We start from the raw sequence: 27,117 nt of genomic DNA on the forward strand, positions 1-27,117 counted from the left end.
CTAGCTGCCCCCCGCCCCCTTTTTTTTGAGACAGGGTCTCACTCTGTCGCCCAGACTAGAATGCAGTAGTGTGATCTCAGCTCACCACAACCTCCACCTCAAGCCTCAAGGATTCTTGCGCCTTACGTCTCTCAAGTAGCTGGGATTACAGGTGCCTGCAACTACGGTCCAGCTAATTTTTGCATTTTTCATAGTAGAAAAGGGTCTTCACCATGATGGCCAGGCTGGTCTTGAACTCCTAACCTCAAATGATCCACCCGTCTCACCCTCTCAAAGTGCTGGGATTACAGATGTGAGCCACTGTAACCAGACCCCTTGCTGCCTTTTATTGGAGAAGGATGAGATTGACCAAATTAGTGGCCCATTAACTACTCAAGGACTTAACGCTGACCCACAGCAAAGCAGTCTAAATGCCATTCCTGCCACCTGAAGAGAAACCTGGAGAACACCATTGTCTCCTGAAATGTCCTCAGTTACGGCTCCACAGGCTTCCAGACGGATGTTGGGTCCACAGTTACTTGGCCTGGTAGTGCCTTCTTTCATGGCACACTTGATTATTGCCCTCATCTCTCAGCCTTGGCGCCGCGTGACCTCTGGGCTGTCCAGAGCGAAGTGATGCAAGACTTCCACACGAGGCCGCGCCTGTCGGAAAGTCCTCAGGCAGCAGGGAGCATCTGCAGGCACATCTGGGGGAACGCTCAGGCTTCCCCAGCGCTCCCATCAGGAATGTATGAGAACACACCCACTGGCTTCCCAAACGGCCCTGGGCTTTCTTTCTCCTGTCTATTTCTAGTGCAGACCACAGTCTGCATTTCATTTGGTTCTCTGTCAAGTGAGAATTCTCTGAATTCCCTTGGCACCAGGCTGGTGACACATGAACCACAGCTGATTGGGCTGCGGCAGGTCTGACTGAGGAGGCCTGACCAGCCCACTGAGGCCACCCTGGACACTGCTTTGAGTCCTAACCACTGTATCAAACAGTTCTTGTTTCTCTCATAGAGTGGTAACTGAGATCCTCCTGTCACTTCTCCCAGCACCGAGGCTTAGCTCAGTGACCAACATAGGATTAAAATCCAAATAGTCTGATTCCTTCTGGGGTTGGCGAGGCCTTGATGTCTTTAGCAGGGAGCTACCTTGGGAATCTAGGAACAACAGAATGGTCTGGGGAACTCAAGAATGAACATACTAATCTAGAAGGGAAAGGACAGCAGTGCAGGACAGAGGGAAAATGAAAACATCTGAAAAGTGAGAGGGTAGAAGGTTGGGAGGGCTGCTGGAATGCAGACAGGAGGGGAAGTGGAGGGAGACAAGGCCAGAATCAGATGGTGAAGACAGTGCCTCTGGGTCTGGCAGGGCCAGAACTTAGGAAAAAAAACTGCATATTAAGATAAGGCTGGCTCCATTACGAGGTTTCAAAGTTGAAGCATATGGTGTCCTTGGAGCTCTTGGGGACCTAAGGCACCAAGATAAAAAAGGTCTGGTGCAAGCGAGGTGGCCAGTTTCAGACAATCAAAATAGGTTTCCTTGGCTGAGTGTGGTAGCTCACCACCTTGGGAGGCTGAGACAGGATGATTACGTGAGGACAGGAATTCAAGACCAGCCTGGGTAACATAGCAAGACTTTGAATCTACAAAAAAAGTTTAAAAATTAGCTGGGTGAGGTGATCTGTGCCCGCAATCCCAGTTATTTTGGAGACCAAGGCAGGAGGAACAATTGAGCCCACGAGTGCAAGGCTGCAGTGGGCCATGACTGCACCACTGTACTCCAGACTGAGTGACAGAGTGAGACCCTGTCTCCAAAAACCAAACCAAACCAAACCAAACCAAACCAAAACAAAAGGTTCCTGATGTCTCAGGCTTAGAGTGGCCTAAGAATAAAAAGAATTCTTACCATGTCTTCATCATTCTTTCTGTCTGGTCACAGTTTAAATGGTTGGTTTGTCACAGGCCAGGCGTGGTGGCTCATGCCTATAATCCCAGCACTTTGGGAGGCCAAGGCAGGCAGATCACCTGAGGTCAGGAGTTCGAGACCAGCCTGACCAACACGGAGAAACTCTGTCTCTACTAAAAATACAAAATTAGCTGGGCATGGTGGCACATGTCTGTAATCCCAGCTACTCGGGAAGCTAAGGCAGAACTGCTTGAACTTGGGAGGCATAGGTTGCCATGAGCCAAGATCGCACTATTGCACTCCAGCCTGGAGTCTCAAACAACAACAAAAAATGGTTTGTCTGTCACAATACCCAGACGACTTGCTGAATCTTTATGAGAAAAAGGAAGTGAGCCCTTCGAATAAAAAAGGTAGAACCTTAACAGTTGGTGAGATTAGAAAGTGGGGGGGAGGGGGAAAGCACAGAGGGAAAGGAGGTGCCATGTGCATGCAAAAAAAAAAATCTCATCTTTTCAAGAAGTATCACTTTTTAAAAAGAAATACGTGGAGGAGGGAAGTTGATTATGATATAATCACCTTTCCAAGATACTTTTACCTGTGCATACTGGTGATGAAAGCATGTATACAATTTTGTGTTCTGCCTTTTCACCTAACACAGGTATTTTCCACTCCATTCAGTCTTCATAATGGCTTTTACTGGCTGCATACCCGCTGCCTCCCACTGATCGATCCCATGGCTGGTTAGCAAACGCACTAGACACCAGGCCACCAGGAGTGCTGCTAATGAGCTCACATTCAGTACTCTCTATGGTAAGTGAACTGTCCTGCAGAAGTTTACAAAGTCAACTCTGCGAACCCTAGTGCCCAGCCCCAGAGAGGAATACTGCCCAGCGATAAGCGGGCAAGCTGGCACATTTGACTCACCGTCTCCAGGCATCTCCTGGTTGGATGTAGGGCCCAGGTGCCTTAGCACAACCCAGAATAAGGCAAAGAGAGGTGTACAACCCCAGAATGTCAAAGCACACGATTTTTGCTGGCAGGGTTTGCAATGGAGGAGCCTGTCAGAGGCGTGTTGTAAAAATGATGAATGGCTGTCACATTTCCAAGGCTCCGGCTGATTTAGGGAGCTATTGGCAGGCACATTGCTCCCAGCATGTCAGCCAGTTAATTACTTCCAACTTTATCTTTCTTGTCAACACTTCTTGACAAATTGGCCATTATCTTTTTATTCTACAACAATGAGCACTGCTCCTTTTCTGGTGATGCCTGCAGGTTCTTCTCCCCCTTTCTGCTTCTTCACATCCAGAGAGAAATGAAGAGCTCTGAGAGAGACTATTAAAAAGAAGCATCAGTCAGGAAAAGGATGGGGAAAAGGAGTAAAAGGGGTGGGCTAATAGAGTGACTCCAAAGCTAATGTTCATCTCTCTTGACTCAAAACCGAGTTGGTATTTTGGATAAAGTCCTGATTTCTTGGCTTCCAAATGTCCAAGAACTCTGACTCAGTCCATTATGAGGATAAAGTTGGGAAACTTAAACGAGGTGGCACCTAGTGATCTGGCAGCTTCTGACTCTTCACATTTAATCGCAGAAGCAGATGTGAGCTGGTCTTCCGCTCTATTAAGGAGCTAGGACATAGTGTAGGAATAATGATGCCCATTCTGGGTTCAGGGAAAAGAAAAATCATGCCTACCTTCTTGGTAAAGGAAGCCGTACAGAAGAGGACTGGGGCACACAGTAACTGGATTACCAGGATTCACAGCCAGTGAAAGCGCCAGAAAAATGTGGAGACCACTGGTGCCCCTACCGATACATTCCATCGTCACTGGATGGACAGCCAGAGGTGGCCATGAGGCAGAGCCCAGCACCTACTAGATTTTACCAGTTTTAAGATGCACATTTTTTTTTCACACCTTAACATCTCTGAAATTGGGATGCAGCACCCAAGTCAAGGTTTCAGAGCACTGGGACACCGTGTAACTGCCAGTGGTTTCTTTACCTCCCCCAGTGTTATACAAAAATCAGAAGCAGTTTCTCTAACTCAGTTTAAGAGCAGTCCCGTTAAATCTCTAGGTAGTCTTAAGGATAAGCTAGCTTCAGTCGCAGAGTTGAGGATTACCACTGAAATACAGCAATTTTCTCCCCTTAGAAGGGTCTTGTTCTGTAACAAAAGTCCCTCTATCCTTTTGGTCAGCTTTAGGAGAAATCCCAGAACTCTTCTCTTCTTATCATTCCTTGTTGACGGCGAGTTTTCTCCACTCAAGAACCTTCCCTGGGATTCGTTAAGACACTCTACAAAGGCAAGCTGTTACAGTGACCTTGTGGGAAGTCTTGATAGCAGCTGGAAGTAAATGCATGCTCTACTGATGACTGGTGAGAGATTTGGCCTCTTGGGCTGAATCCAAAAGGGAATCTGAAAAAAAAGATGGGGCTACCACAAAAGATATAATCTGCTTCTGCTTTTGCTCTGTTCTCCTACTCTTTGCTGCGTGGAGCTTTTCTACAAAGGGTACAGATTCCTAGAGGCACACTGGTCCTTCTGAAGTCAGCACGAATCCAGAAGTTTGGATTGTGCTTTTCTGTTTTGAGATGGGGTCTTGCCCTGTTGCCCACGCTGGAGGGCAATGGTGCGATCATAGCTCACCACAGCCTCAAGCCTCAAACCCCTGGACTCAAGTTATTCTCCTGCCTTGGCCTACTGAGTAGCTGGGACCACAGGCACATGTCATCATGGAGCCCCACTAAATTTTTTTATAGAGACAGGGTCTTGCTGTATTGCCCAGGCTGGTACTGAACTCCTGGTTTCAAGTAATCCTCCTGTCTGGGCCAAAGTCCTCCCAAAGTGCTGGGATTATAGGGGTGAGCCACTATACCTGGCCTGAAATGTGTTTTTCTGTGAGCAAAACCTCACCTCTGTGGACTAAGTGCTTTTTCTTCCAGTAGAGGTACAGAAAAAGAACAGGACTGCATACCTTTCCTAGAAGCCAGGAAACAACTGTAAAAGCAGGACTCATACTTCCAAACAGCACAATATTGACACCTTGGAAACATGTGTTTAGAATTAAGACAAAGAGTGGGTTTTGTTTGCCATTTAGCCCCTTGCCTGCAGACTGTAAAACCCAGTCACCCTTGCCATTAATTGGTTGCTCAGGCATAATTGGCACAAATCCTCTAACATTCTTAAAGAATGACAGGCCTGTTTTCCACTTTGTGGTGCCTAAGTCAGGGTGGAGGTGTCTAACCCAAAGAGAAGCCCTGCAGTTCACAGAGCAGCTTAGGGTGTGGACGTGTGATCTTGTCCTGCCATCCCCACAAGGTTTTGTCTCTAGCTAAGGGTGATTTACTGAAATTGCAATATAATGCACATTTGATTCCCTTTTGGAGACAGATATGATTTGTTAGGTTACTAGATAAAATACGGGGACTACAGCTGCCCAGAGATAAGGCAGTTTTTATGGGGACATGTTACTTTCTTCATTTTGTCAACATTAGCTGTTGCATGTGGCCGGTGCAGGTTGAAGTAATCAGATATGTCATTTACGCAGGCTTCCGGAATAAACAGGACAGGGATAAAACCTGACCCAGATGCTCTATGGTTCTCTCGCTCATCATCTTCATAAGCAGAAAAGAGTGATGAGACATAGCCTGGTGATGTCCAGGAATATGTATACAACATGTTATACAATTAGGAAGCTATCTGAAGTTACTGATTTAAACAAGGGGGTTGACGGGAGGTGGAGGCTGCGGTGAGCCAAGATCATGCCATTGCACTCCAGCCTGGGCAACAAGAGTGAAACTCCCTCTCATAAAAACGGGGTTGAAGCTGGACATGGTGGTGGGCACCTGTAATCCCAGCTACTCAGGAGGCTGAGGCAGAAGAACTATTTGAATCCAGGAGGTGGAGGTTGCAGTGAGCTGAGATCCCACCACTGCACTCCAGCCTGGGTGACAGAGTGGGCCTTGGTCTCAAAATAAATAAATAAATAAAATTAAAATGAAAAAGAGGGTTGAAACGAAAGATCTCAACCCTCCCAGTTTTCACTCTCTTTGAGTCTATGACTAAGACTGAAAGAAGGAAAACTGACCTCATGAAGGACAGAATGTGATGCCCTACAATGAAGACTTCCCCACAGTAAAATACTGGAAACATCCATGGAGACAGACTGTTAAGTCTCCAGAATAGATACTTAGGGGGAAGAGAACCTTCTGTTTGGAATTCATTATTTCATTTGACAAGTTCTAATTTAGTATGTACTTTGTCTTGGACTTCATACCAAGTGCTAGATGCTAAAGGTACTATGGAAAATAAGACAAACATGGTCTTTGTTTTCACAGAGCTTACAAGTTAGAGAAGTAGATACACAACAAAGTACAAACTGAAATGAGTGCTCTTGTGGCAAATACCATGAAGAGAATAGAGTGCTCAGAGAAGAACATGCGGGATTTATGTTAGACTAGGGTAGTCAGGAAAGACTTTTATGATGAGACAACAATTGTGTACTAAATAATACAATACCTACTAGGTACAATACTACTTGATATTTACTAGACATTGACTGTGTGTCCGATACTAGTTCAAGTGTTTTATGTGCATTAGTATTTTAAAACAAACATCCTAATTCAAGTATACATACATAAAAGGGAATATAACACCTAAGTGTACAGTTTGATGAATTATCATAACATGAAGACACCTTTTCTGAGACAGAGTTTCACTCTTGTTGCCCAGGCTGGAGTGCAATGGTGTGATTTCGGCTCACCACAACCTCCGTCTCCCAGCTTCAAACGATTCTCCTGCCTCAGCCTCCTGGGTAGCTGTTATTACAGGCATGCACCACCACGCCTGGCTAATCTTGTATTTTCAGTAGAGATGGGGTTTCACCATGTTAGTCAGGCTGGTCTCAAACTCCCAACTTCAGGTGATCCACCTGCCTCAGCCTCCCAAAGTGCTGGGATTACAGGTGTGAGCCACCGCGCCTGGCAGCAAAGACCTTTATAACTACCACCCAGACCAAGAAACAGAACACAACTCACTGCCAGCAGCTCAGAAGCACTGAGCCCCCTCCCAATCACTGCTCCTCTCCATGTCCCCAGAGGAAACAGTATTCTGACTTCTAATAAAATGGGTTTGTTTTCTCAATTTTTCAGTGTTATGATATAAAACTCAACATTATCTTTGTGAGATGCACCTAAGCTGCTGCATGTCACAGGAGCTTTTCCTTTCTATTGCTGAACAGTACTTCACTGTGTGACTATACCACCATTTAGCTATCTTACTGCAGATGAACATTTGGGTTGTTTTCAGTGTTTGGTTATTATGAGGGATATTATGCGGACACTCTTGTCTATGTCTTCTGAAGCATGTTGCTCGCACTTCTGTTGGAAAATATCTAGAGGAGAATTGTTGAGTTACATGTAAGGATATGTTCAGCCTTATGATACTGACAGATTGTTTTCCAAAGTGGCTTTACCGATTTACATTTCTACCAATAGGACATGAAAACCCCAATTGCTCCACATCTCTATCAACATTTGTTATTTTCATTCTTTTCCATTTCGGCCCTTCTGGTTGGTGTGCAGTAGCATTTTATTATGATTTATATTTTTATTTCCAAAATGACCGAGATGGGGTAGCGTTTTCATGTATTTATAAGCCTTTTGGATATCTTCGTTTGTGAACTAAATGCCTGTTCACATCTTTTGTTAATCTTTTTTTTTCTTTTTGAGACAGGGTCTCCCTATGTTGCCTAGGCTGGTTTCCAACTCTTGGGCTCAAGCAATCCTTCCACCTCAACCTCCCGAGCAGCTGGGACTATTGGTGCACGCCACTGCACCTGGCTTCTTTTAGCAATCTTTTAATTGTGCTACCTTTTCCCCCCTTATTGTTTGATAAAGAGTTCTTTATACACTCTGGGTATAACACATTTATAATATTGAAGTATTAGAAATATTTCTTGCCTTTTCATTCTCTTGCATCTTCCAATGAACAGAATGACTACTTTTATTGCATTTCTTAATATTTTCCTCTATGATTGGTGTTTTTTTGTCTCTTAAGAAATCTTTGCTTATTACAATAAGCTAATCGCCTGATCTCCTATTTTATCTTCTAGAAGTTTTATTGTTTTACTGTTCACACTTGACGAGTTTAAATCTCCTGGACTTGAGCTTTTGTGTCTGGTGTGAGGTAAGGATCAACAATCTTTTCTTTCTGAAAAGGGATCACTGAGGGAAAAAAATAAATAAAAAATCTTTTCTTTTGCCATAAGGCTATTGAGCTGACTCAGCAGTCCTTTCCTCACTGTTCTAGCTTGTCATAAATTAAGTATTTATATCATATGGCTTGAGAGAAAATAAATACATATATACATAGATAAAATCAAGTATCTCTATATATGTGGGTCTGTTTTTAAACATTTAACTCTGTTCCATTTGTTCATCCTATGTCCATACTGTACTGCCTAACTTACTGTGGCTTTATGGATCTTGACATGCAGTAGTGTAACACCTCCAAATTTATTTTCCTTATCCAAAAATACCTAGTTATTCTTAACCCTTTGCTTTATTTAATTCAAGTCTCATGAAAACCCTGTGGTACGAGACAGTTTTTATTTTTATCTCCATTTCACAGATTGGCAAACTCAGAGAATTAATCTGCCCATGGCCACACGGCAATCAAGTGCTGGGGAGGGATTAGAATCCAGTCTGCTTCTAGGCCTAAGAACTCAAGTGCTGCATGTACTAGCTCCTTAATCCTAATGCCAATTGACCCTGTCAGGGTATTGAATATGAATGCATTACAATTTTAAGAAATTCTCATGTTCCAAATCATTCATTTGCAGTGAAAAATCTTGTTTGTGCTATGCTTAGTGGCTCATGCCTGTGATCCTAGCACTGTGGGAGGCTGAGGTGGGAGGATATCTTGAGGCCAGCAGTTCTGCACCAGCCTCAACATAGTGAGATTGTCTCTATAAAAAAAATGTTTAAAACAGCCAGATATGTTGGTGTGGTCCTGTAATCCCAGCTACTTTGGAGGCTCAGGCAGGAGGATTGCTTAAGCTCACGAGTTCCAGGCTTCAGTGAGCTATATGATTGCACCAGTGCACTCACTCCAGGCTGGGTAACAGAATGAGATACCGTCTCTAAAAAAATTTTGTTTGGCAATTACAAAAGGTGACTTTCTTGGTGGAACTCAGGAAAACAATGGAACAAGAGGGGAAAACCCTTAGGATTCCTTTCCATGTCTGCAGAGGATCACTCCCGCTCCTCACCTGGGCTCCGCAGGCACAGCTCCCCTCCACCCTTCCAGCTTTAGCTTCTGCTGCCGCTCTGCTTCCCCTTGACTCTTAGGCCACGCTTGACTACTGACATTCTCCCACTAGTCCAGGTCTTTCTCGTGGCTGTACCTTTGCTCACAACATCCTATCCCACTCCTGGCTATTTCCTCCTTTTTAGTTAAAACCTAGGTATCATAGGCTGGGTGCAGTGACTTACGCCTATAATCCCAGCACTCTGGGAGGCTGAGGTGGGCGGAGCATGAGGTCAAGAGTTCGAGACCAGCCTGGCCAGTATGGTGAAATCTTGTCTCTACTAAAAATACAAAAATTAGCAGGGCATGGTGGTACATGCCTGTAGTCCCAGCTACTTGGGAGACTGAGGCAGAAGAATCATTTGAACCTGGGAGGCAGAGGTTGCAGTGTGCCAAGATCGCACTACTGCACTCCAGCCTAGGCAACAGAGAAAGACTCTCACAAAAACAAACAAACAAACAAACAAAAAAACAAACCCACAAAAAACAAACAAACAAAAAAAACCCCTAGGTATCACTTCCCTTGGGAGGCCCTCCTCGTCCTGTGTCTCCCATCCTAGCATGTCACACTGTCGAAGAGTTCAGCTGTCTAACTAGACAGTCAAACACTGGACCAACATTATTGCGATGCTGCAACTTGAATGGTGGCTAACAGAGCTATAAAGTCTGGAGAGAACTCAGACAAGGGCTTTTTTTTTTTTTTTTTCTTTTTTTTCCTGCCATATTCCATAATTTAAAATGGACTCTGGCCAGGTATGGTGGCCCATGCCTATAATCCTAGCACTTTGGGAGGCAGGGACTGGAGGATCATTTGAGCGCAGGAGTTTGAGACCAGCTCTGGCAACATAGTGAGACCCTATCACTACAAAAAAAAAAAAAAAAAAAAAAAAAAAGATAGCTGGGTGTGGTGGTGCATACCTGCAGTCCCAGCTACTTGGGAGGCTGAGGTAGAAGGATCACTTGAGACTAGACGGTTGAGGCTGAAGTAAGCCACGGCTGCCCCACTGCACTCCAGCCTGAACAGAGTGAAACTCTGTCTCAAAACAAAACAAAACAGGACTCAAAGAGAAGACCTGAGAGAAATGACTTCTAATAGGTTCTGGACACATTCTTTGGTGAAAGTGGCAAATTAGAAAGCTTAGAAAAAAGATGGAAATACCTTCTGTGATGGATTTGGGCTTTCAGTTGAAATAGGAATGGGATGGAGTGATAAAAAGGCAGATAGCTATTCAGTGGCTGTATAGGGTATGGCAGGCTGGGGTTCATTCAAAGACTTCAGAAGAAGTGAAATATTCCTATGAAGTGCACAATTAAAACTAACAGCAAGGCAGCTTCTTTTGAGATGTATTCATCCCACAAGCTGAGAGGGGGGAACAGTCTCTCCCATTGGGCACTTTCAAGCAAATGAGATCTGATGCTCCTCTCTGGGTAGAAGGAGAGACAAGTCCTAGGTGCTCCCCTGCTCTGTGACACTTGGATTACCTTGGTGCCACCCAAGACAGTGCAGCCCAAGTACTGTGAAGTCTTTGAGAACTTCCAGGCTGAGTACGCTTTTTTCATTAAGAACATAAGCTTAATTTTCATAAACATCCTTCCCAGAAGCACCAAGCTAGCCCTCTTTCACCACCAGCAAAATGGAGAAAAGGAAAATCTAAACAGTATCCAGCCCAGGTTTTCCAGATTTTCTCAGTTAATTCCCATTTTTATGGTCACTCTGCTCATTGAAAGGGAGAAGAAGGGCTTAAAAGCCTCCTTCAGAGAAGGCAACACCATTTTAGTCCTCCATATCCTTCATGGTTTTCTCTACTGACTTAGCTGTGCTCAAAACAAGGACTTATTTTTCTTCTTTTAGAAATTCGAATCTAGGACATCACAAAGGGTTGCGAATATTTTAGAAAACAGATAAGTCTTCTGGCATGAGAAATATCTTTAATTAGCTATTTTTCCTCAAAACTGGGGGTGGGTGAGTATTGACATTTGGATAGCTTATGCAATTTAACAGCTTCTGTCTTCCGTCAAGTTATGAAATAAATTTCCAGAAAATAAATGTCAAAGACCAGGCACTCATGCTAAAGGCTAGATGCTTCCGAACTAAACTTATGAACTGCCTCCAACCTTTCCTAAAAGGGACTGCTCCATGGGGTGCAAACATGAACGATTAATTCATTTTCTGCCCAAATGTAAGAATCAATTCATAACATTTTCCTTTTTGGGTGAGAGAAGCAGACTGGGAAGAATAAACAAAAGCTGGCTGGCACTCTACAAAGTTCCACTGTTCTTTTATGCTTTCTTTGCTGTACTGTTACATGGGAGTTCCAAGGCAGCAGGGTCACATGGGATGCTATACATCAGTGGTCCCCAATCTTTTTGGCACCAGAAACTTGTTTCGTGGAAGATAATTTTTCTATGGACTTGGGGGAGGGGGCGGTGGGGAGATGGGGGATGGTTTCGGGATCAAACTGTTCCACCTCACATCTTCAGGCATTAAGATTCTGATGAGGAATACGCAACCTAGATCCCTTGCATGTGCAGTTCACAACAGGGTTCACACTCCTGTGAGAATCTAATGCTGCCACTGATCTGACAGGAGGTGGAGGAGCTCAGGCGGTAATGCTCGCTCACCTGCCGCTCACCTCCTGCTGTGTGGCCCTGTTCCTAACGGACCATGGATAAGTACAGGTCTGCAGCCTGGGGATTAGGGACCCCTGCTATACACGACTGCACAGTGCACAGCACTTCTGTGGCATATGGTCTAAGGTCAGTGTCATTTGGTGGCCAGGAGAATCCTTGAAGATCCCTATGTTTAGCAGACCTTGTAGAATGCTAACAACTGGGGCCAGATTCTCCTTAGTGAAATGAACTCCATGGAGCTAAGGCTGCAATGCCCTGCTGGGCTAGACATTTGCAAAAAGAGAGAAGAGACTGGCAGACAGTGCCAATTCTAAACAGAATCTTTTGATCAGAATGCCAATTTGCTATAAGGGTATCAGTAACATCCTCACCCTTTAGCAGGCAAAGGAGACTGGGGATGTGAGAAAACAAACTCTGATCCACCTGATCCTCTACCGCTTTTTGATTCCGAGAAAAAAAAATTGTTCAGTAACTCCAGCTGCTTGAACAGAAATTACTTTCTGAGGAGCTAGAAGCCCTGACTGGAAAAGAGCTCTGGGGGATTACGGCATGGGAGGAGAGCTGTCAGGCATCAGGCTTACGTAGGAAGGACCCACGCTGACTACAACAGTACAAGTAACTGCTTCAGTGGCTCCATAACATGGAAATGGCAATCATCATGTTCCAAAGACAGAGTTACTGTTTTCAGGACAGAGGAACCTTTGTATAGATCCTCAGTAAAAAGCTTATCTTAAGGATGTTTGCTGAAATTCTATGGTTTTCACATTTGTTTTCAAAAGAGGAGTGTCCTTCATATATAGTACATGAAAAATTATAATATTCACATTTTTTAGATACAAAGTCATAAACAAATAGAGGAGGAAACATTTCAAATTGCAAACCATAGCAGCAAAGAAAGAGGGAAATGAGACTCTAGGTATGGATTTATTAGGTGATAGGGATTCTTTTCTCTATATTTTAATATATTTCCCAAGTTTTGAACCATGGGCCAAGGATGGGCTTGTTCTGTCTAAACACTGACAGAAGCGTGGGTGACCAATCCCAGAACTACGCTTGGCACTGCTGAGTCTTCATCTCTGCTGAAATCTTCTGACACCTCCTTGCAAAATGTCAAGTGTAAGATGCTAATACTGGCCCTCTCTTTGTTGAACAAAGCATGTAAAAGAAAACTGTGCAAACCCTGTGGCTAAAAACTACAAAGTCTTTTTTTGGCTTCCTAAGAGATTTACTCTGTTCTTTTATTTCTAGAACTTTTCTAAGATGGAAAATTTCAAATGTGAGACACTGTTAGATCCAGGTTGAGTAAGGATTTTATAATATACTGAATGATGATCAGAGACGGGAATAACCAGCCTAGTTAAAAGCATATTCAGCAAGATGTCAGAATATACCAGATCCTCATATAAACAGCATGGATTACATTAACAGGCCTCCCTGGGAGAGTAGCGTCTCTTTCGTCTACCTTACCCTCACCCCATGGTTATATAACCTTTTGAATGGAATCTGGAAATTCCTCTGACCCTGCCCTGCTTGCTGATAGAGTTGAGCCAGTGGTTGGCAGGGGCGTAATCTAATAGGCGAAACTGGAAACACACAAATTCACAGTCCTCTTGTCTCAACACAGAGACTGTACAGGCAAGGAAAGAAAGACTCGCCCCGTTTCCCTCCTCCCCTCCTCTGGCCTAAGTTGACGCTGACTTCACCCAACAGGCACCTGACCCTCCCAGATGAGCTGGGAGGGGCTAAAGTCCGGTGCGGCCATGGTGGGGGTGGAGGTGCAGGCAGCAAACAATATTTAAGATGCTGACTTGTGGAGCATTCGGGCTTGGGAAGGAAAGCTATAGGCTATCTATTCAACTCCCCTGTCAGAGACTCAAGCTTTGAGAAAGGCTAGCAAAGAGCAAGGAAAGAGAGAAAACAACAAAGTGGCGAGGCCATCATAGTGAAAGCGTAAGGGTCAGCCTGCTGCAGCTTTGCAGACCTCAGTTGGGCATCTCCAGACTCCCCTGAAGGAAGAGCCTTCCTCCTCCAAACCCACAAAAGATGCTGAAAAAGCCTCTCTCAGCTGTGACCTGGCTCTGCATTTTCACTGTGGCCTTTGTCAGCCACCCAGCGTGGCTGCAGAAGCCCCCTAAGCGCAAGACACCAGCACAGCTCAAAGCGGCCGCCTGCTGTGAGGAGGTGAAGGAGCTCAAGGCCCAAGTCGCCAACCTCAGCAGCTTGGTGAGTGAACTGAACCAGAAGCAGGAGAGGGACTGGGTCAGCGTGGTAATGCAGGTGATGGAGCTGGAGAGCAACAGCAAGCGCATGGAGTCACGGCTCACTGATGCCGAGAGCAAGTACTCTGAGATGAACAACCAGATCGACATCATGCAGCTGCAGGCGGCGCAGACGGTCACTCAGACCTCCGCAGGTAAGGAGACCAGTCCTCCCCATCTACAGCACTGCTTCTACAGAAACTGGTCATCAGAACCACTACTGTGGCCTCTTTTGGGGGCCTCTTTCCCTTTAGTAAAAGCTTATGCAGTATTTCCTTTGACTTCTAATGCTATGTAAGTTTACCTAACACCTTCACACGTCTCTTTTACCCACACAATGTTTCAGCAAATTAAGAAGGTATAAACTGCCATCTTGGAGTGCTGAGATATTACACGCTTTGCCCGAAGTCACCCAGCAATTCTTAGAAGCAGGGTTCGTCTTCCTGGTTGTAGGAGCTCTGCTACTTCCTCACCAAGAGCTGACAGGCTATATCTCAAGAAATTCCAAGGAAGCACCAAACTGTAACAGTTGTTCCTCTGGAAGCAAAGTTTTGCCAGAACAGTTCTCTGGTATTCCTAAGATTTACTGAGACTGGGCATGAATGGAATTTTGTGTCCTCTCTCTGTAAACATAACTCTTCTCATTGGCTCAGAGGTCAGTGTAGAGACACACAGCCATGTGAAGTGTCCCTTTGTGTTCAGGAAGGATGCGGTTCCTTAAGGTTCCTCAATTGTGATACAACAATTTTTTCCCATGGTCTTAAATGAAATTCTCCTAAATAATACAGGAAATTTTTTAAATGTAATGCTGAAATACAGACTTTGAATAGGCCAAAAATAAGATAAATTTAATCCTTCTTTTGCAAAATAACTTTTATTTCTGGTTAGCTCAGCTCAGGTGGGCCAACATGAATTTATGGTTTAGAGATAAATATTTGGTTTTCTGAAATTAACAGGAAAGTATTAGTGTGAGGGGCATATCCTATAGACATGTCATTTCTTGCTGATATAAAAACCAGTGGTCCCATTATAAACCACATGAAGAACAAAGACACGATCAGCTTCTGCCAACTAAATCAATGGTTACCTTCAGCTCAAATTAAGAAAAAGTTTTAACATGAAACTGAGCTTGAAAATTCTGTTACCTGAACTAACATGTACGAATTACTTTCTAAGCATGAACTTCCTGGCCCTCAGTTTGGAATTAGAAAGGTATTCTTAGGCCATTTTCCAGACAAGTGAGTCCTGATTTGGTCTGAGATTAAATCAGACATGTGGAAGACCAGGCCAGACAGAAGAATCTGACTGTGCCACTTCCTGCTCATCCAAACAGGAGGCTTTCTCACCACCCTGCAAGGAGGTTCTTGGGGTCAAGCACAGCTCTCCTGTCAGGCCTCTTGCTCTTCTTGCCCAGGACATCATTCCTTATTTTTCTTCTCTATGACCACGTGCTCTGTTACCCTTATATTCTATAAGTAGGTAGTCCCTGAGAAAAAGCAATTAGTTGATGCTTTCACCACTAAGAGGAAATGAACAGTGATGGGGAAGGCACATGTACTCTGCCGCCCTTTCCCAAGGTGCTCGGCAAGAGAACCTAGGTGTCTCAGACAACTCCCATGGTGGCATTGTTCCCATCTGCTATTTTGTGCTCTTGTCTAAGATCCCAGTGCAGTGGTCACCAAGAAAAGCACTCTGAGACAGAGGGCAAGAAGCTTCTCTTGGATAGTAAGGGCCGCGCTCTCTGAATCCTATCAGAAAAGGCTGTCTCTTCCACGGTGCTCTTTGATATTAAGAATACAGAGCCTAAATCCTGCATAAAATAGCAGCTAGATGGCCCTAGAATAAAAAATTGGCCAGTCTGATGTTCCCATTTCCTTGTCTTAACATAACTTCTGGTGAGAAGACCTCAAAGGTTCTTCTGAGTGTTTTCATTTGAGGTTCTAGCATTTATAGATGGAGGGGGAAAATACATGATCATAAAATCTATCTCCCTTAATTAGGGTCTCAGATGGCAGTAGCCACCACCTCTGAACAACAACAAAACCAACCAACCAAGAAACATCAACAAAACCAGACTCTACGAAATATTCATGACTGATTTGTTACAGAGACCGCTGTCTAAGAAGTCTGAATCTATCTGACAGGAATAGCTGTTACGTGGCCCTCACACACTGTAGCATTTCTAGAATTCATGGCCTAGCTACAGCAGAATAATTTATTTTAGAGTTAACCTGAAACTACCTGTTGGAATGTCCCACTAATGCTATCCAGGTGACGAAGGGCTTCCCGACCGCTCTGCTCCAACACTAGTGAAGCCAAAATATACCCTCCTCTGGATCTCCCGATATCCACCTCTCCCAAATGCAGACACTGCCGGGTATGGGAATCCCAGGGTAGAAACAAAGGCTCAGTTTCTAAACATTCAACTCAGATGGAGCCCCTGGGTCTAAATGCTCACCCTGTGGTTTGCTGTCTTGTAGACGCTATCTACGATTGCTCTTCCCTCTACCAGAAGAACTACCGCATCTCTGGAGTGTATAAGCTTCCTCCTGATGACTTCTTGGGCAGCCCTGAACTGGAGGTGAGGTCATTACAGTCACTGCCCATGCCCTAACACCTGTCCTTCACCCCTCGAAGGGATTGTGACAACAAGGCCATTCACAGTTTAAAGAAAGGAAAACTCGGCCGGGCTCGGGGGCTCAAGCCTGTAATCCCAGCACTTTGGAAGGCCGAGGCAGGTGGATCATGAGGTCAAGAGATCGAGACCATCCTGATCAACATGGTGAAACCCCGTCTCTACTAAAAATACAAAAAAATTAGCTGGGCATGGTGGCGTGTGCCTGTAATCCCAGCTACTCAGGAGGCTGAGGCAGGAGAATTGCCTGAACCCAGGAGGCGGAGGTTGCGGTGAGCCGAGATCACGCCATTGCACTCCAGCCTGGGTAACAAGAGCGAAACTCCATCTCAAAAAAAAAAAAAAAAAAAGAAAAGGAAAACTCAGCCCGGGAGTTCTGGCTCATATCTATAATCCCAGCACTGTGGGAGGCTGAGATGGGCAGATCACTTCAGGTCAGGAGTTTAAGACCAGCCTGATCAACATGGTGAAACCCCATCTCTACTAAAAATAAAAAAAAAAATAGCCAGGCGTGGTGGCAGGCATCTGTAATCCCAGCTACTCAGGAGGCTGAGGCAGGAGAATCACTTGAACACAGGAGACAGAGGTTGCAGTGAGCTGAGATCATGGCACTGCACTCCAACCTGAGAGACAGAATGAGACTGTCTCAATTTAAAAATAAAAAGGAGGCCGGGCGCGGTGGCTCAAGCCTGTAATCCCAGCACTTTGGGAGGCCGAGGCGGGTGGATCATGAGGTCGAGAGATCGAGACCATCCTGGTCAACATGGTGAAACCCCGTCTCTACTAAAAATACAAAACATTAGCTGGGCATGGTGGCACGTGCCTGTAATCCCAAGCTACTCAGGAGGCTGAGGCAGGAGAATTGCTTGAACCCAGGAGGCGGAGGTTGCGGTGAGCCGAGATCGTGCCATTGCACTCCAGCCTGGGTAACAAGAGCAAAACTCCGTCTCAAAAAAAATAAAAATAAAAATAAAAATAAAAAGGAAAACTCAAAACACAAGCAAACACACCAAACACCAAAGAGCTACGCAAACACTCAGGTTATGCCCTGCACTCCAAACCCAGGTATCTGTTTGGCCCTTCAAATTGTTATCAGCCAAGCACCAAGACTTCTAACATAGATTACTCTTCTTTTTTTTTTTTTTTTTTGAGACGGAGTTTGGCTCTTGTTACCCAGGCTGGAGTGCAATGGCGCGATCTCGGCTCACCGCAACCTCCGCCTCCTGGGTTCAGGCCATTCTCCTGCCTCAGCCTCCTGAGTAGTTGGGATTACAGGCACGTGCCACCATGCCCAGCTAATTTTTTGTATTTTTAGTAGAGACGGGGTTTCACCATGTTGACCAGGATGGTCTCGATCTCTTGACCTCGTGATCCACCCGCCTCGGCCTCCCAAAGTGCTGGGATTACAGGCTTGAGCCACCGCGCCCGGCCTTTTTTTTTTTTTTTTTTTTTTTTTTTGAGACAGAGTCTCACTCTGTCACCAGGCACCAGGCTGGAGTGCAGTTGTGCAATCTCGGCTCACTGCAACCCCTGCCTCCCATGTTCAAACAATTCTCCTGCCTCAGCCTTCCAAGTAGCTGAGACTATAGTCACGCACCACCATGCCCTGAGAATTTTTTGTATTTTAGTGGAGACGGGGTTTCACTACGTTGGCCAGGATGGTCTCGATCTCTTGACCTTGTGATCCACCCAACTTGGCCTCCCAAAGTGCTGGGATTACAGGCATTAGCCGCTGCGCTTGGCCAACATAGATCATTCTTATAACCACCACATAACTTAGTTTAAATCCCTTGCCATGTCCTAGAACAGCTATTCCTTGGGGGAGGAGGAAAGAAAACATGAAGGCAGCATAAAAATATCTGGATTTTTGGCCGGGCGCAGTGGCTCACGCCTCTAATTCCAGCACTTTGGGAGGCCAAGGCAGGCAGATCAGTCACCTGAGGTCAGGAGTTCGAGACCAGCCTGGCCAACATGGTGAAACCCTGTCTCTACCAAAAATACAAAATTAGCTGGGTATGGTGGCAGGCACTTCTGGTCCCAGATACTTGGGAGGCTGAGGCAGGGGAATTGCTTGAATCCAGAAGATGGAGGTTGCAGTGAGTCGACCAGCCTGGGCAACAAGAGTGAAACTACTCAAAAAAAAAAAAAAAAAGCATCTGGACTTTTCCCTTCAAGCTTCATGTGCACTCATCCCCGGGCCCAATCTGGATCGTTCATCCTTAGCAGTGCACCACCTGCCCCAGCTCACCAGCAATGGGGCAGCATCACTGCCCAAGTGAGCCAGTGTGACTGCAGGAGTGCATGCATCCACTGGCTCTACAGGGACAGGAACAGGCTAGGAAGACTGCCCTCTTGCTTCTGCATCCTGCCCCTGCAAGTCCCTCACAGAACATCCCCTCTGCTCCAGGTGTTCTGTGACATGGAGACTTCAGGCGGAGGCTGGACCATCATCCAGAGACGAAAAAGTGGCCTTGTCTCCTTTTACCGGGACTGGAAGCAGTACAAACAGGGCTTTGGCAGCATCCGTGGGGACTTCTGGCTGGGGAACGAACACATCCACCGGCTCTCCAGACAGCCAACCCGGCTGCGTGTAGAGTTGGAGGTAAGCCCAAGGCCAGGGGCCCCACTACTGGACCAGTGCCACCACACATGACTGCGTACAACTCTGGGAGTGCCATTCCTATTCTGATTCACAACAGATCTGTATATTCATTGTGACGGTTTTCCTGCAAGTTGTAATACAGTAGAGGTAAAACAGGTATTTTTCCTCGCTGCCCCCCGCCCACCCTGCCAAAAGTGGGGCTGCAGGTGGCACAGGGGTCAGAACCAGACCCAGGCCAGAGCAGAGCAAATCCAACAGCCATCTGTGCCGAACACTAGTCTTTGCTCTGGCCTGGTCATGAGGTCCTTTAGGTGCAAACCTTACTAATACCGGCTGGGGACCCTTGCTGAAGTCTTAAAACACTCACTATATCCTCGCATTTCTCTTACAGCATCTCTCTGTGGGATTCAGCAAAAATATAGCTACACCTTATAGACAGGAAAGTAAGAAATACAAAGAGACTAATCGAGGCCATATGGTGAATCAGGAAAGAAGTTCGAGCCTTGTTTTCTGATTCCCAGGTTAACGCAGTAAACTAGAGGTAAACAAGTAATAAAGTTTTATTAGATTCATGCCTATAAAAAAGATGTTTGGCTGCAGGGCTGTCAGGAGAGAGGGGTATAGAGACAGCATGAAATGGAGCCTGCTGCACTTTCTCTAAGGCTCTGCTCCTCCTGACAGGACTGGGAGGGCAACCTGCGCTATGCTGAGTACAGCCACTTTGTTCTGGGAAATGAACTCAACAGCTATCGCCTCTTCCTGGGGAACTTCACTGGCAATGTGGGGAATGACGCCCTCCAGTATCATAACAACACAGCCTTCAGCACCAAGGACAAGGACAATGACAACTGCTTGGACAAGTGTGCCCAGCTCCGCAAAGGTGAGATTTGAGGGGATGGAAAAGGAGAAGTTCAGGTACAAGTCCGTAATCCCACTTGGGGAGAAAGAATGAATTATAACTGTACAGTTGATGTTCCAGCTTTGATTCTTTCTAATACTGGCTCTAACTCCTTACCTGATGTCTGGTCTCTATCACAGTCTGCTTACTAGCACTGGGTCTGTTTCTCATGCCAGGTGGCTACTGGTACAACTGCTGCACAGACTCCAACCTCAATGGAGTGTACTACCGCCTAGGTGAGCACAACAAGCACCTGGACGGCATCACCTGGTACGGCTGGCACGGATCTACCTACTCCCTCAAACGGGTGGAGATGAAAATCCGCCCGGAAGACTTTAAGCCTTAAAAGGAGACTGCCGTGGAGCACGGATGCAGAAACTGAGACACTTGGAGACTGGATGAGGGCACAGAAGGACAGCAAGAGAGTGTTAGTAAGGGTAGGGTTGAGAAATAGCCTATAATCTCCAGTGAAAGAGTAAGTCTCCAAGAAGCACAATAAAATCATATGTACCAAGGATGTTACAGGAAACAGGATGAGCTATTTAAACCCACTGGGTCCTGCCACATCCTTCTCAAGTGGCTGGACTGCGTGGGGCCACTCTGCCCAAGATCCCTGACATAGCACTAGCTTGTCTTTTCCAGATGATTTGTCTGTGAAAGAAAATTTTGAGATCGCTTTATCCATTTTCTCTAAGGCTTAAGAGTATGTGAGGGCAAAATACAAATTTCTTTGCTAAAAAGAACTATATTTTATTTTGATTCTCAAAGGAGAGGCCTTTGAATGTTAGAGAAAGGAGTGGAGGAGGGAGGTGGAAGGTGAGTATTTCCATTTTTAAATCTGGCGAAATTACCTTGACTCTACACATTATTTTTAAAACACAAAAATTGTTCAGCTGGAGGTGAACTGACGCAGAGTGGACTTGCAGGGAGGAAACTCCAGGGCACTGGGCCTGATGACTGGACTCTGAGCACAGCCCCTGCTCGCCTTGATCAGGTACAGAACTGAAAAGCACGAAGCACCGGGAGGAGGTGGACAGAGTCCCTCATGGATGCCTGCACACAACTGCCTTAGAATATTCCTAGTGAATACAGGTATACCTATTTTTATTTACTTTGTAAGAAACAAGCTCAAGGAGCTTCCTTTTAAAATTTTGTCTATAAAAAATGGCTGAAAAATGCAGGTAGATGGTGTTATAGTTAATAATGAATGCTGTATATAAGCATGTTGCTTTGTAAAAATAAAATATTGTGTTTGTATTAAATATTCAAAGTTTCTTTTCCTTCTAGAATAAACACTTTCAAAACCTGAGTATTTTCTTTTAAAATTCTTACCATTACCACTTAGAGGAGGATAAAAAGTTAAAGTTAAATCAGAGCAGTGACAGAGACCTGGAGTTTGTTTTGGTATTCAGGGCAACCAAGTTGGGAGCAGAAGCCAAAAGGGAACAGGTGAGGGACAAAAGGGCAGCAGCAACCAGGAAGATTTTTCCTAAAAGGGGTTACATGTCAGGGACTGGGCAGTGAAGGCATGCAGCCTTATGAGACCTCTATTCTACTCAGGATAGAGAAGCAAAAAGCAGGTCAGCAGACCTTACCCTAATGCTTGGGTCTAACCAAGTAAAAGCGGTGTGTGTGTGTTCCCTAATAATCAAATAATCACTCAATCCTCTGTCTCCATGGAAGCAATTATATTTACTGATATGTGAGCTTTAATGAGATGGCAGTAGTTTATACTAACTCAGTGATAGCCCTGGTTTGGGGATTACATCTGGGATTTAGTTTGTCCTGGAGCCAGACAGGTAAAAAAGTCAATAGGTGCCAAGACAGACTGAACTAGTAGCAAGAGAATAAGTCTCAACAGAACACAGGTTTTTAAAGCAAAAACAAAAAATAAGAAATAGCTGCACAAGGCCAGGCAGGTGTGGTGGCTCATGCCTGTAATTCCAGCACTTTGAGAGGCCGAGGCAGCCAAATCACAAGGTCAAGAGATCAAGACCATCTTGGCCAACATGGTGAAACCTTGTTTCTACTAAAAATACACAAAAATGAGTTGGGCGTGGCGGCATGCACCTACAGTCCCAGCTACTTGGGAGGCTGAGGCAGGAGAACTGCTCAAACCCAAGAGGCAGAGGTTGCAGTGAGCTGAGATCACGCCACTGCACTCTAGCATTCTAGCCTGTCGACAGAGCGACATTCTGTCTCAAAAAAAGAGCAGTTGCACAAAGATGTTTTTGTGTAGGGCTACCTTGATTGCTTCAAAAAGAATTTAGGACGGTTGACCCAAATGTATACATTAAAATAAGCTCAAAAAAAGCAGACAAATTAGTGAAGGGAAAATAAGAGTAGGAAAAAGAAAACAAAACCTGTGGGGTTGGGGGAGGTTGGTACTGAAACAGGTAAGATGTCTGTCATTCGTTGGAGGTGGACCAGGAATTTAGCTTCGAGCTCTCCAGCAGCCACTGTAAGGAAGGGAATTCAATCTCTTACTGCAAAGCAATGTCTCCAAGACTGGATCAAAGTAGTGGCTCAGGGACATACAACCAACAGTGGGAAAAGACCCCTGAAAAGATTTTCCAGGAGGCTCACCCACAGAACCAGAGGTAGTGCTGTGAGCAACTTCCTTAGCAGCAGCTTTGTCTACGGTTGTTTCTTAAAACTTTCTTCGGTAAAGATGACAGTAAACCACCACAACCGGGCTTAGGAAAAGCAGCTTTACAAAATCAGAAGTAAAAACTGCAAGTGGAAGCAAAAAAAAAAAAGGTGATGGGAAGATACAGGAGACCAGCAGAAGGGAGGCAGAAATGCAAGCTAAGTTGACTTAGCTGAGGACACCTGAAGAGCTAAGCACACTGGCTTTCCTCAGAAACACCATGCAAGCACGCATTCATTCATTCACTTATTCACTGAGACAGAATCTAGCTGTCACCCAGGCTAGTATAGTGGCATAATCTTGGCTCAATGCAACCTCTGCCTCCTGGGTTCAAGCTGCCTCAGCCTCACAAGTAGCTGGGATTACAGACGCACACCACCACACCCAGCTAATTTTTATATTTTTAGTAGAGATGGGGTTTCACCACACTGGCTGGGCTGGTCTCAAACTCCTGACATCAAGTAATCTACCAACCTACCTTGGCCTCCCAAAGTTCTGGGATTACAGGTTTGAACCGCCACACCTGGCCTGGAACAGCTTTTTAAACAAAGGACAAGATCAATTTCCAGGGAATTCTGAGGACTTACTATCAACTATATTTGCTTACAAAGCTAAATAACCTTCTAGAGTACTTTTCCAGGCCTCCAACTACATCTTTCTGCTACAAATCTGCATAACTTTAAGTTTCTGTGATTGTCTCAAATATGGGGGAAAATTAAGGGTGGAATGAGGGAAGTTTCAAATAGGTCTCAAATAGGTAAGCAAGGAAATTAATATGCAAAGTGAGTTACCCGACCTTAGTTATCATATTTTCTTTTTAGGTTTTTTTGAGACAGAATCTCACTCTGTTGCTAGACTGGAGTGTAGTGGCACGATCTAGGCTCACTGCAACTTCCACCTCTCAGGTTCAAGCTATTCTCCTGCCTCAGCCTCTCGAGTAGCTGAGACTACAGGCGCCTGCCACCACGCACAGCTAATTTTTGTATTTTTAGTAGAGACAGGGTTTCACCATGATGGACAGGATGGTCTTGATCTCTTGACCTCATGATCCTCCTGCCTCGGCCTCCCAAAGTGCTGGGATTATAGGCGCGAGCCACCGAACCCGGCCGTCTTTTCTCTTAGCTATCATGTGAGAGCACATTACCTAAGCCAGAGAATGAAGAAAGAAATGTAGGTTTCCACATTTACCGTGCCTGATTTGAAACTGAAGCATGCCTCCTCATAGGACAGCATGTTTTTAATTGTTCCTACACGGTATTTCAGATATCAATGTTTTCTCCAAATCCAATTTATTTGGGCAAAAACAGGATTCTATTTCTATCTTTTTGCTAACTTTTTAAAGTGTTAAAGGAATTCTTTTGAACATCTTCTCAAAAGCAGAGCTAGGAAAGGACTTAACTATTTGATGACCCTCTCAAAGGAAGGAGGCACCACACACAGCAGGCTTTATCAGCCACGGTGAAGGAACTTATTAGCTGGATGATTTTTTTCTAAACTATCTGCAGTGAAATGACCAGCCATGTTAGCATTCACATGAAGATAATGAGATCCCAGAGTTGATATTCTCTGATAACCATTAGGGGAAGTGAATGGTTCTTTAGGAGCTGGAGCTAATGTTTCGTGCTGCTTGTAATTTCCTAACAGCAGAAAATTTATTAAACAACCTATTTTTTCCATACTCAGAAGACTGAAAACGCTTAGCACAGTAGAGAACATAACCAAATTAGAGAAAAGACCATTAGATTTCAGATTATGCTCTGGCTTTTACATTCGCAAAGTACCAGAGGAGGAAGATGCAGGCATTGATATTTAGTTGATAAAACCCCACTGTGCCCTTGGGTATCCTCTGAAGCCCAGGAACCAGCACATTCTACTCCAGTCCTAGACAGCACTATCTAATCCAGACACAAAACCTATCTTCCTAGGCTGCCATGGCCACAGAATTGCTTCTCAACTGATTTCACTGGACAAGAAAGGACAGGCTGGAAAACAGCAGGAGCCCAGGGAGTAAAGGGTCAAAAGAAATGACAATCATAGCTAGATTCCTGGGGAGAGCCATCTGCAACAACATGTCATTTAAATGCGCTGGCCAGACCCAGAGGCAGATTTCACAGAGCAGAAGTCTCCAAGTGACTCCAGTGAAGTGGCACCAGGCAGTGGGAGAGGAGAGGTCATTTTGGATGGAGGTGGCAAATAAAAAGGGTTTTTGACCTACCTGATGAGAGATTCTAGAATGGCAGGGGTGGGGCCTTTCTGGAACTCCAGTTCTTTGTAGTGTAGTGCTTTGGCATATGCTCGGCACTTGGCAGCTCTCTCACCCAGCAGAACAATGCCATTGTCGTCTCTCAGTGGCAGGGGGCCCTGGAGGAGAGCAAAACCTCACAACATAGGAAAATGGCAGACGGGGCACAAACAAGAGAAGGCTGTGTGGATGCTTCTGTCCTCCCACCAGCTGGTTCCCTGTCAGCCTCCATCTGGACAATGGGGAAAAGTCTCACCTTGTCACTGTGTTCCATGAACTCAGCCAAGTTTAAGAGGGTTTGTGTGACTTCAGCAATGTCTTGGGAGGTGAGGGCCAACTCGATGCTTCTGATGAGCTCATCCTGTTGATCTTCATTCAGCTCAGACCAGCAGGACACAAATGCAGCATTGAAGAGATCCCTGAAGGCAGAGGAGGTGAAAAAAGATGGAGAGACCCCTCACGCCTCTGCCTGCTTGCTCAAAGTCACACCTATCAATGGGCTTTTGGCATCCATGATTCTGGTTATACAGACCAGAGCTGTCCAAGAGAACTTTCCTATCCAATATGGTAGCCACTGATCATTAAGCACTTGAACTGTGGCAAGTGTGGCTAAGGAACCGAATATTACATTTTATTTATTTTTAATTAAATTAACCACATATGGCTAGTGACTAGTGAAACTTACAGTGCAGGTACAGACATTGGAATATACAGGTGACTTGGAGGGAGAGTGATAGAGTTGGGAGAGCAGCAGGGTGGGGAGAAGAGCAGAGCAAAGTAACTTTTCTCCAAAGGAATATTTCTTAGCAGTTTTTGCATCATTTCTCTTCACTGGCGGAAATAGGAAATGAACAGAATGGGGACTTCTAACATAGAAGTTGGCATTAACAAATGCAGAAAATAATAATCGTTATATGATTCTTGGGATGTCTTGGGATAATGTCTACATTCTTAAGGTCAGAAATGTCAAAGGCACCATCTGCTTTTGCATTCTAAATATAACCAGAACCCTTAGTTGGACTGTGATAAAAAATGACAACAGGACTAGAAACATTAGCAAATAGGATCCAAATCCCTAACTTCTACAAGATTCTCTAAACCAATCTCTAACCGTTGGGGCCTCGCAAACACCTGGAACTAGAGGTTCCACTTCAAAGATTACTATGACTACTTTACGCTACCACAGTGCCACGTGGAGACACATTCGCCATCCCTGACATCTAACTTTAATCCTATCCTCCACTGTTTTGGTGACTGTGCGGGAAAGGGAGTGGGAAACAACAGGATATGCCTATAATGGATAGATTTAGCATGTGATGCCTCTATGTTTATTTTCTGTTATATTAACAAGTTAAGTTAGACTAATATTCATGATTTTGAAATTTGACAGAAAAAAAATTTAAAATCCAATGGATAAAATGAAGACCAAAAAAAGTCCCCTATAAATTTAAAAATAAGTTTTTGGAGCCAGGTAATTACAGTGGCTGGTCATCCTGGTGACTTGGGAGGCTGAGGCAGGAGGATCTCCTGAGATTAGGAGTTCAAGACCAGACAGGTAAATAAGCAAGATCTTCATCTCTAAAAACATAAAAAGAGTTTTCCTTATCTAGATCAGAGGCCACATTGGATCCTGAATGACCATATTTGGGACTAAGGGGATAAAAACATTATGTGTATATTTATCACAAGTCTCTTGTGGATAACAGTATGCTCAGAGGTGACTTGGGCAGGAAAGAGGAATAATAAATGGATCCGCTGAGCATATGAAATCTGCATGCTACAGAAACTTGGAAGTCCTAGAAACTATTTGTAAAGCATTAAAAAATACTTGAAAGAAATTAGAGGAAGCAAATCATGGCATCAAAGCAACGGTCTCAGGGGCCATCACTACTGCTAAATACACATCATAACAGCGAAGCAGCTGTGCTGACAGAAATGAAGTGAAATGCCTTGCTTTCTGCTTGCTAACGCGAAGGGCTGCTTATTAATTAAATTACCATTTTATGTC

At 44.8% G+C, this 27,117-nt stretch overlaps 2 protein-coding genes across 3 annotated transcripts in view; one reads left to right on the forward strand and one right to left on the reverse strand.

The window, feature by feature from the left end:
• The window catches only part of MTOR (mechanistic target of rapamycin kinase), a 155,978-nt gene that overhangs the window by 65,311 nt on the left and 63,550 nt on the right, over positions 1-27,117 (reverse strand). For both annotated transcript variants that reach the window (XM_074380054.1, XM_010346531.3), the window contains exons 27-28: positions 25,366-25,528; positions 25,083-25,228 (exon numbers count right to left, since the gene is read on the reverse strand). In XM_074380054.1, the coding sequence (XP_074236155.1) occupies positions 25,083-25,228; positions 25,366-25,528 (309 nt within the window). The remainder of the gene's footprint in view (positions 1-25,082; positions 25,229-25,365; positions 25,529-27,117) is intronic.
• On the forward strand, positions 13,458-21,526 carry ANGPTL7 (angiopoietin like 7). The gene is made up of 5 exons (XM_003936031.3): positions 13,458-14,237; positions 16,563-16,663; positions 19,125-19,319; positions 20,001-20,199; positions 20,394-21,526. The coding sequence occupies exons 1-5, from the start codon at positions 13,868-13,870 to the stop codon at positions 20,561-20,563; spliced, it is 1,035 nt and encodes a 344-aa protein (XP_003936080.1). The 5' UTR covers positions 13,458-13,867; the 3' UTR covers positions 20,564-21,526.

This window comes from Saimiri boliviensis, chromosome 11 (assembly GCF_048565385.1).
Source record: "Saimiri boliviensis isolate mSaiBol1 chromosome 11, mSaiBol1.pri, whole genome shotgun sequence".
Taxonomy (NCBI): domain Eukaryota; kingdom Metazoa; phylum Chordata; class Mammalia; order Primates; family Cebidae; genus Saimiri; species Saimiri boliviensis.